This window comes from Synchiropus splendidus, chromosome 8 (assembly GCF_027744825.2).
Source record: "Synchiropus splendidus isolate RoL2022-P1 chromosome 8, RoL_Sspl_1.0, whole genome shotgun sequence".
Classification (NCBI taxonomy): Eukaryota; Metazoa; Chordata; class Actinopteri; order Syngnathiformes; family Callionymidae; genus Synchiropus; species Synchiropus splendidus.
Window position 1 is genome coordinate 18,816,218 of NC_071341.1, and position 10,686 is coordinate 18,826,903.

A 10,686-nucleotide genomic window follows, 5' to 3' on the forward strand; every position below is an offset into this window, starting at 1 on the left:
TGGTACTGACCCCACTCGCTGCCATGTCTGGTTTATCAACGCTGGGATTTGCTGGATTCTCCAACATCAAATGCAAGGGATTTGATCTATATTTTAAATGTCTATCTGTTAGTATTCAGACTAGAGCTGGGACCTGAATTAAATGCTCAAAAGAACACGGGGAGCGTTTTTCAGCCGTAGAGGCGTGTAGCATAACCTAGCGTAAAGTAGCTTTATTCTTGGAGGATCACAATGTGATGTCATAAAAAACCAGTCATGATGAAGCAGGCTAATGGGGCCACACACATAATGATCATCGATTATTGGCTCTTCCTGACCAAGGATGCTAAACGCATGATCGCAGCAGCTCCTGTCCCAATAGAGAATCCTTATGTCCTGGTTGTGTTCAGAGTGAATTTGTCCTGATAACATGCTCTGAACATAGTCGAGTTGTAAGTGTTGAATACTTGAGACTTGGCTGCTTCCAACCTCAACTGTGACCTGGAACGGAACATAGCAAATCAAAGTATTGATGCGGGTGGTGAACATCCGTTCGTGAGCAGCGGATGTTTCTTTCTTCGGGTTGAAAAACCACCGTTTTCCAATAGGCTTTCATGCTGAGCTGTGCTACAACTTCCCGCATGTAGCAATGTTTCTGTCACGTGAACACGCGGGAGTTTTTGTCTTGATATGTGGGGTCTCTGAATGATTTTTAAAAAAGCATTGCTTTGAAAATCCTTATGTGTGTGGCCCCCTTTAATGGACAGAAGATTCAAGTTTAAAGAAACTTCAGGATCGAAGCACCAGAAATGTTGTGTGCGCATCATCTTTGTGAAATTATTTTTCAAAGTCCTTCCTTTCAGAGATTAGTGTGGCACCTCTGGGAAAAAAAATGAATAAATTCTAAAAATACTGTAGTAATGATAATAAGAAGAAATTAAATAAGATTTTATTTTTAACCAGTAATTTATCATCATACTGTTGAATAATCAAGTACATAAGAAAAATAATTTATGAACTGTTTTTTGTTATAGATTCCTTCAGTTTTGAGACACATATAGCACCATAAGAAGAGAATTATTTACCAGCGGATCTTCATGTGAATTTAAGTTCTTTGATTGATAAAAAGCCTTGTGAAGGTGTTAGCATTATGCTAACATTAGCTGTCAATCGAGTAGAGTTGTGTTCCAATAAAGACTGGAAATGACGAAACAGTACAATGTGACATTGATCATTTTTCCTTCGCGGCATGAAGGAAGTGTGAAAGAGACTCACCAAGCATGGAACAGGACCTCGAAGAACTCGATCCTCGAGCGTATCCTTCTGCATCTTATTTTTTGGGGTGTTCCATTAATGCTGGATTATTGAACCCAATGTCACTGGCGAGAGTTAATTTTGATTTATTTTATTTTATTTTATTTAAAAAGAACAATTCCATGCCTAAAAAACAGTATTGCACATAAAAATATCATATCACAAAAGGAAGTAAGTTTAAGTAGAAGTTTTGAGGAGAAGTACCATCACTTCGGACCTGGAGGAGGTTTATTTAGATTAATTTTGAAAGGTTTATTTCGGTTCTAGGAGGAATTAAGACTGTGTTTGAAATGCCACAGCAATGACTGAGGGTTAAATTCATAAACAAATTTGTTGACTTGGATTAGAGATCTTCACTTTTCCAACTGCGCTGTGTTTGCTGACTGGTTGCAGATGGAACTGGAGCAAGCTGATGTTGAGTCCAAGATGAGCTGTCACCCTTCATATCTCCAACATCCGCCCTGGAAATGGAACCCGGACACAGGACTGGTTTGAAAACAGACCTGCATGTTAACACGGGGTGTTCCGGTTGTTTTCACTGACGTCACACACACACACACACACACACACACACACACACACACACACACACACACACACACACACACACACACACACACACACACACACACACACACACACACACACACACACTCACGCACCAGAGACCATGAGTGACGTTCAAGGACATTCTAATGCTCTTAATTCAACCGACACACTTTGAATGTTCAAATTTGGTTTTAAAAAACAAAGAAAAAAAAAACCCTACGTGTTGGTCATCGTGTCCGATGATGTCGTGCGTCCTGAGACCAAGATGGTTTGGTTTGTGGGTTTAATGTGTATTTGTTTCTGTGTTTACACAAAGAGTGATCCATGTATTTCAGTTGTGGTCTCACTTTAATTCTTAGCTGAAACAGAAAAAGGGAAACTTGAAAGTTCTGAATGTCTTTTTTAACTTAATCACATGTTGACTATTGTTGAGCTGTTTAGTCTGAAGGTCACTGAACACCAAATTCTCCTGTTTCTTTTGAGTGTGGTTTTAAAGAATGAGCTTCGAGCCAAGTATCCAGGATCAAGAGAAAAATGCTGTTTTCACCCACATGTTGATGTCAGTAGATTTTGCAGGATAACAAAATCTATTTATTCAAATTATGCAAACTTTAGACTTCATCCTTTATTTTGCAGTGCTGTGTAGTGAAAACTGAGTTGATAGATGGCAGTTAAGTGTAACTGAACCCTTGAAGTCTTAATGTCCGAGTCAGACAACTAAGAACATCCAACTATGTCACAGCCAATGGATTAACTATGCGCGCAGGCACTTTAGAACACAGAAGATCTGGTAGTTTCACCAAATACTGATTGTCACCGACTCATGATGTAGTTCTGACTCTTTTTATCGGTGAGCGTCTGATGGCTGTCGACGGTCCCCACAGGCTGGTGCATTTACCAAACCACAACATTTGCAATGAGCAGGAAGTGAAGCAGGAAACCTGAAGTGGAGAAACTCAAGATTGTCCCTGTATTTTCCACCAAGGTTCACAGGAAGCAACGAGCCTGGAAATATACTTGCTTTGACTGTGGAAACCAGTTCTTGAAAGAACAAAACTATATACATAGTTATGATCATTAACACAAATCATAAAGTGGGTCAATGACTTTGAGTTAAACCCTTTTTCCCCCACCAATTCATTTATTTATTCATGAAGCTTTTGAACCAAAATTGACAGCAGTGAGCTCAATTTGACAGCAGGTGGCAGGCTCTCACTTGGACCACACACACACACTAGCTCACACTGCAGCACTTTCTCGCAAGAAAGTATAAAATCCTAAAATGATTTCAGGGTTTTGTGGCAGAGCAGCAAAAAAAGTAGAAAAAAACAGTGAAGGACCACCACTAATAAAGACACCTTAGAGAAACAATGAATCAGTGTGGAAAATTTTGGCATTTACAGAATTGGTGACAATTGAAACTTTAGTTTTCAATCATGAAAAGTAAATTTCTCTCCAATAAGCAGTCGTCTATTCTTATGTCCGGCCGGAGTGTGCGACTTGACGTCTGCCAGCAATGTCTTTATCACTGAAAAACATGCCATGATGTGTTAATCGTTTGTTTCTATGTTTCCACTTCATACGTTTGATCATAGTTCATCTATAAAAAGATAATTTTTCTGAAGTCGTGGCGGCTCTCATTTCAGCCGTGGTGGTGTGCCGCGCTTGTTCACATGTAGTGGAAACCCTGGATTTGTGGATCCAGGTGGTAGTTCGGATCACCACCGAAGATTCATCCTTGGGTCCATTTTCAACATTTCCTGGAGTTTTTTATTGAAATCTGTTCATCTGTTGAGTTATTTTGCTGACAGATGCAGACTGTCACACAACCTCTTTCATGGAGGTAGTAAAGCCTCGTAGTAAAAACGAGAAAAGCACTGAGCGCAAAGTTCTGCCAAGCAGCTTCAGTCCACCCCAACACAATCTAACAAAGACAAGGCATCTTTCAAAAATAAAATCCTTTAAATCAATTCCAGTGGTCCGGATCACGCCCAAGATGGAGCCATTTGTTCCTCATCCCATTTCACATATTTCATGAACATTTGTCCAAATCCATCCATGACTTATTTGAGGCACAGACAAACCAACGCCATGATGTCCTTGATGATCCAAAAATAAGCAATGAAGGAGGAGGCCTGGCACAGAACTTTTAACAGTGACTCAACTGCAAAATAAGAAAAATAAATCACCGAGATGGAGGTTTCAAGGATCTAATGGCACTGGGCAGACCAGGGTCAAGGTGCCTCTGCCAATGAAGAATTTCCTTAAAAGGACTAAAACTTAACTCCCTGAGTGGGCAGTGAGAGCACGGAATCCCCGTGGGCCACCAGGAATTATGGAGTCCTGTAAAGTGTGTCAAAAAAGTCATGTGAACTGAACCCCTGAACCGACGGCTAAAAACTGATCCAGATTACATGCAAAATGCGTTGCTTCGTCCGTTTCCGGAAAATTTCATCCATATCTGTCCCTAACTTTTCAAGTTCTTTTGTACGCAGACTGACAAACCCACATTGTGGAAAACTATGGACAGTTGTAGACATCGCTCAGAAGTGAAACTGGAACTGGTTTGCTCAGTTGCAGTTACAAAGCTAAAGTTCGCCATCTTTCATCTTGTTTTTTCTCGCAAGAGCAGATTGAAATAAGTTTGAGTGCCCTCTTTTGGTGGGAGCACAGCTGACCTGGGAGAAACCAGACAGCTGCTTCTATTGAGAGCAGTTCCTATGTTGAAAAGCAAGTATATTTCTGGCTCTTACATATGAATGTATCGTATGAGATTCATGAGATCCTTGGCGTCGTGTCGAGACATGAAACGTGTCTCTATGTTGTTTCAAGTGTCGAATGCAAGCATTTCTTCAAAACACGTTCAAAATCCAAAGTGTAAATGTTACGGTTGGGTCAGCTTTCGAGGTCGTGCTGAGGCTGAGTAGATGTTCTCATTTCCAACATGTCTCCTGTTTGTATTTAATCGGTGTCGAGAATGTGGAAGGAATCGAAACGATTGTATTTCTCATCAAAGCCTTAGAATGTACCATCGGGTCAGCACAACGCCATTAAGTACCATCCAGATGCCTAACTCTCACCACATCCACACGCAGAGCACTCGACTGCTTTGTTGTCTTAATGTTTATTCAAATGTGCTGTTTTAGGAGTCTATTGTTTGAGCACATTCTATTTATCTTTCTTAAAAAAAACAAACTAAACATAAAGGTTGTGTGTTCGTGTGTGTTACTGCACCGAAAATTCCATGTTCCGTTTGATTGTATCTTCATGTTGAACTGTCGTGTTCATTTCACCGAGTCCTTGTCGTGTGTATGTTCTTTGAACAAAGATGTTTTATATCTAACAGTGATAATAATAATAGAGCAGCAAGGCCGGGTTGTTGTCATAGCGACCGTTGCCAAGTGATATTTTATTGACTGTATGGTTTGTAACTAGTCAGATAAGATTAAAAAGAATATAATCTAGTTGCTAGATGTTTAGACTGAAGATGTTATTTTCTACTGTATCCATTTCAATTAATAATAACAATGACTCATGTTTTCATATTTTTACTCTCCCTGGAAATCGGGCCATGTTGGAAAACAAGCTGCATATTGAATCACGTTAACGTGAGCGTTGCTGTCGGGACGGAGATCGATGAGGAGGAGCGACCTTTCCTAGTCGAGGTGCGGTGCTGAAGTGATGAAGCTGATCGAGGTTGACTTTTTTGCACTTCTGTACATAGTCAAAAAAGAGAGAATCATGTATATTGAGATCTTATTTTGAATAAAAAAAAAAAGTGTCTATAACGACAAGGAATTTTGCTAGGACAACAAAAATATCTTATGAAAGGCTGAACAAAATCGCTTGCATCAAAAAGGGAGTTCTTGACTCCGCTTTTTGGAAAAAGGCTGAAGTGTCGCTCTTCTTTTTTGTCAGCAGCTTGTAGTTTGCCAGATAAACTTCCGGCAAAACTGGCCTGGATGGGTTGGTCTGGTTCGCCGCTGCGTTCTCGTGGAGCACAACTGTCTCCATACAGACTTGGATAGGTCCCACTGAAGTTTCCCCCTATTGGTCGTGTTTCAGCAGGACCGCATTGCGATAGCAACGGAAGCGCCTTTTAAAAATGATTTTGAAGAATCCACAGTCACGCTACCATGAAACCCGATTTTCCCATGCATTTGTGGACAAAGAAATTGGCATCTGAAACACACAGACGTATCTGTTTAGCATATATTAACAGTTGACTCATCAAATCTCTTGGTACTGTCTAGCGTTTTATTTTAAAGATTATTTCGACAATTTAAAAAAGAAAACCCTTATTATTTGAGCAACTTTATGGATCCTTTCACTCATTCATTTCTGACCGTATATTCCCATAACAGGGGTGGAGCCTATCCCAGAGTTGGGGTTCACCCCGAGCTAGTTCACATATAGACAAACACTCTGACAAATTGTAGTCAGAAATTAACCTCTGTATGTCTGACTGAGGGACAAACTCAAAAAGAGTCAAGTGCCCAATTCAGAGTTTCCTAAACCTGGATTGAACTAACCTGAACTAACCACTGTTCCACCATGCAAGACACTGATAAAACATCCTGAAAAACAAACATCACTCAAAAGATCTTTGTTTTATGTGATCAGAAAAAAACATTATAATAGAAGACCCAGTGTTGAGTTAACTCAGAGTTAACTAATTCAGAGCCAAATGTGACTCCTGAGACGAAGGGAACCCAGCTGGCGTGTCATGATCAAACCCTGCCAGGCCAAAACCAACCAAACACAACTTGTCCTGTTTCTTTACTCTGAGGAATGCATGTTTAACAAACTATACAGAAAAAGATAAAAAACCATAACACAGTACTATTGAGTAAGAAAAACGCAGACAGATGTATTCACAATATTCAATATTCTATCAATGTAAAGGAGTAAAATCTATATAAAACATACAAAAATAGAATAGTGTTTCATTTAAAAGGGAAAAAAAAGAAGAAAAAAAAAGAGTATATTCACTAAAGTTTCACACTTGGAGGTAAAAATACATGCAACACAAACACCTTAGCGATAAGTTTGTTCTTTATGTTGATATACGCTGTGCTTTTAGCAGATGAAGCAGACGGAACTATTTATTTTTGGTTTGGTTGAGGTAGGTCCGGCTCATCTCCCAAAAGCACACCCTTCTGATATACTGTAAACTGAACACTTGGGTTTGTTTGCTCTGCTTGAAGTGCTACTATGATGTATTCTGTCTTCTGCGGTTTGTTTCTGCTCGTTTAACTGTTCCAGACCCCACGGAAAGATCACGTGAGCCTGGCGGTTGCAAGCCATAACTACGTCAAATGAAAAATGAGCGGTATCTCTGAAGATTATTTATCGTAATAGCAGGTCGGAATATTACATGGGTGACAGTGCGCCGGTCCAAGATGAGCTCCGGGCTATTTTTCCATGGGGTCTGTTCGGCTATATTTGATTCTTGCTGTTATGAAATTTGAAAATAAAATAAAAATAACAAACACGACACAGTGTGCTGTACATGTGTTATTAATGATCCCTTTGAGCTGCATGTCTATCATACCTGTAAATAATAATTGGCTTGTTCTCATGAACTCCATTCCTTTAAACTAGTAAAACTAAATGTATTATATTTATTCTTTTTTTTCCTGTTTCTTCCATTCTGACTACTAATTATATTCATCAAAGTATTTGCATTTTTTCTATTATGTCATTTACAAAGAAAAAAACACTATACAACAAAACAATGTGTGAATTTATGTTTTCATTTTTTGAACGCAAAAAGTCCAACTGACATTCATCCTATTGACAGTTCCTCTTGTCTCTAATACCGTTTGGTATAAATTGATTACATTTTCAATACACATAAATACTAAAAAATAAAAATGCTGGGTAACTAGGAGAATATTCATGTTTATTTTTGTGTATTGGAACCAATACAGCCCCAAACCGAACGTTGGATTGGATACATTTGCATAAACTGAGCAAACAATTGTGTTTTTTTGTCTTTGAATGTGTTTACTATGAGTCAACACAGACATTCTCTGCCAATAAACGTCTCACAAGCGTCTCCTCCGTCTGAATATCACCACGTTTTTTTATAGATTTATTCAAGACTTCCTTCCTTTTGGTGACGTCAGCGCAATAGTGCAATAAAAATATCAACCACCAGAGCGCAGCATTTCCTTTGTAAGTTCCGGGAGCGACTCACATCACCTGCATCGTTTCAACTTGGAAAAACCATGGCGACCACGCCCCCTGTTTCACACCCCTCTGTCTCCTCCTCCCTTCACCCTTCGTGTTCAGGGCCACTTATGACAGGCCGAATTGTGTTATGATTTAATGATCCATTAATGGCTGCTTCTGTTGGCTGCCTTGCAAAGTGTGATTTACGACGTGCTTCACTCATGAATCACGCATGTCACTGGCCCCTTTAACGCGCTCGAGACTCTCAATTAGAGCGGCTGTGTGATGACTGATGCTTGTGTTTCAAGCTGTCAATCATTTTATTGTAACTGCCATCATATTCCCGGCAAACCTTGGCTCATACATGTTGGACTTGACCAAACCCCCTTGAGACCAGCAGATACCATCATCAACAACCTCTCAAGGACTGTCCCGTCTTAGAGGTCTCTCCAGCCGAGAACACTTCTGGAGGTGATCCCGACATGAGCGCGTCAGATATGTGCATCGATCCTCACACGTGTAACTCGATCAGAGCGAGTCTAAAACGATTGGTGGAATCATTAAAAGGCCTGTCGGGAGTGAGTCACCGAGGATCCGGATTTGTTAATGGGTCGTGAGGACTGACCAAGTGGAGCAAGACACGAACTGTATTGATCCGACGCACACTTGGAGTGAGTTGTGCGGCTCGACAGCGACGACGAAGCGGCGTTCCCAAACACCCCGGCTTTCTCAGAGAGCTTTCCCGAGCTCACACTTCCATTTATTCCTGCTCCTCTGCTTGTTACAGTAAGTGTTTGTGTGAGTTTTCCGTAAGTGTGCGTGAGTGTTTTCCTGTCCGGATGGCAACTGTAACCACACCAGCCCCCGTGGGAACCCGCCGATCGATCGGCCGGTTCAAGTCCATCGCCGACTTTAACGTCAGCCACTTACTGCGCAGTCATTAAGACAGGAAGTGTCCGCGCTCGGCTGCGCTGTGGTGGGAGCTGGTGCCTCCAGGTGCCCAAGTTTGGTCCCCCGAAGAGGCCCACATTAGACCCCATTAGGTGTTGAGCTTCTCCGCGTGTTTCCTCGCTCATTACCATTCTTTGGAGGCTTTTGCCACTGAGTTCTTTTCAATTATCGTAAAAGCATGATGTAGCCATGGCAACGCATCGCCGTAGCAAGGTTTTCTTTTCATATGTTGTAAAGAGGAGTTGGGAAAAAAAAGAAGCCTAGCAGTACAAACGCTCCCTTTCATCTGGTTATCTGCTCTTTGCACCTTTAGTTCCATGCAGCCTGAAGTCTCTGGTACCTGTCGCCCCTCCTCACACTTGTTGCATTGCAAGTTAAAGAGACATTTTTTATGGAAGGAGCCGAACGTCACGGCAGCTTCAGCCTGGCTGGTTGTTCATCTGATATAGCTTCAGCTTTCATCACACTGGATCATGAGGTTTCCATTTATGTTTTTATTTTATTTAACTGATTAGAAGACAAGGACAAGTGTAGTAGAGGGACTAGGACCATAAGAAGTTCACTTCAGCTCCTGAAGAAGAGGCAAGCAACCAGACTGTGTCTCCAACCTTCTGGTTGTGTTGCAGTCATGCTTGCCTCACTGCAAATAGGCCGAATTGTTTTATCCTGGGTAGAAAAATACACAAAAGGACATGTAGCTTTTAACTATTGATGCAACTTTCTGTACCGTGCTGTTGCTAATCTGGATCTGACAACTGTGTATTTTGAGTGCCAGACTCTGACTCCACTTCTTGCAACTCACTTTAGACAGTAAGACATGAACACAGTCTCACTCCCAAGGCATCAGGTAGCCCATGGTGGCATATACTGCCACCATGGGCAGCGAGTCACTTAAACCAGTGATTGTTAACCATAGGGCCGAGGTCCATGGTTGGGTCGCAGAAAGTTTTTTTTTGTTGTTGTTTTACACCTCTTTTCTTTACACCAGTTTTAATACATTAGCCATGTATGGTGGCAGTAGTGTGTCATTGAATTGAATTGACTTGACTGCAAAGTGATGCTGCAAATCTGTGATAGTTAACTATGGAGAAGTTCTTGAAAAGAAAAAATGAAGTAAAACCTGTTCACCTGTCAGAGGATTTTATGGCAATACTGTCATTTACATTTTACTTATATTTTTTAGAGTTTATTTATGGATAAAAGCATGATAGTTTTTTTTTACATTTTATTCGGAATTTTATTGACGACAAACAGTTTTTCCAATTTTCTCAACAGTTTGCATCAAGTGTATTTTTGTTTCTTTTTATTTTCTCTAGTAAATTTGGTGAACATGACTTGCACCTGATTCTCCTGCTGGTTGGACTTTTCCATGACAAATATCTTTGCGTTGACCACATAGTTTCAAGTAATTTCATATGGTTTTAGTTTGTTTACAGGCATGGTTACTGGACACAAATGAAATCAGTAATTCTGAAATCAGAAATCAGGAATCACAGTAATGAATCAGTTTTCTATTCCTTGAATGGGCCCAGAATCCATTTGTTCTGGAGAAGGTGGGACCCAAGATCAAAAAGGTTAAGAACCCCGGATTTAAACATTGTAAGGCAGTGATCGGGATGGGGTTTCACCACGGGTTGGCGCACATTTCGCTCAAAATGAATTTGTGTGTCTCTTGGTATTTGGTATATACTGTCGCACGATCGTGCATTATAGTCT

General features: G+C 40.6%; 1 protein-coding gene across 14 annotated transcripts in view; it reads left to right on the forward strand.

The window, feature by feature from the left end:
- Nucleotides 1-7,325, forward strand: part of LOC128763662 (muscleblind-like protein 1) — a 73,420-nt gene extending 66,095 nt beyond the window's left edge. For all 14 annotated transcript variants that reach the window (XM_053872705.1, XM_053872706.1, XM_053872707.1 and 11 more), the window contains one exon: nucleotides 1,687-7,325. In XM_053872705.1, coding sequence (XP_053728680.1) covers nucleotides 1,687-1,788 — 102 coding nt within the window. In that variant the 3' untranslated portion in view covers nucleotides 1,789-7,325. The remainder of the gene's footprint in view (nucleotides 1-1,686) is intronic.
- Nucleotides 7,326-10,686: the final 3,361 nt, after the last annotated feature.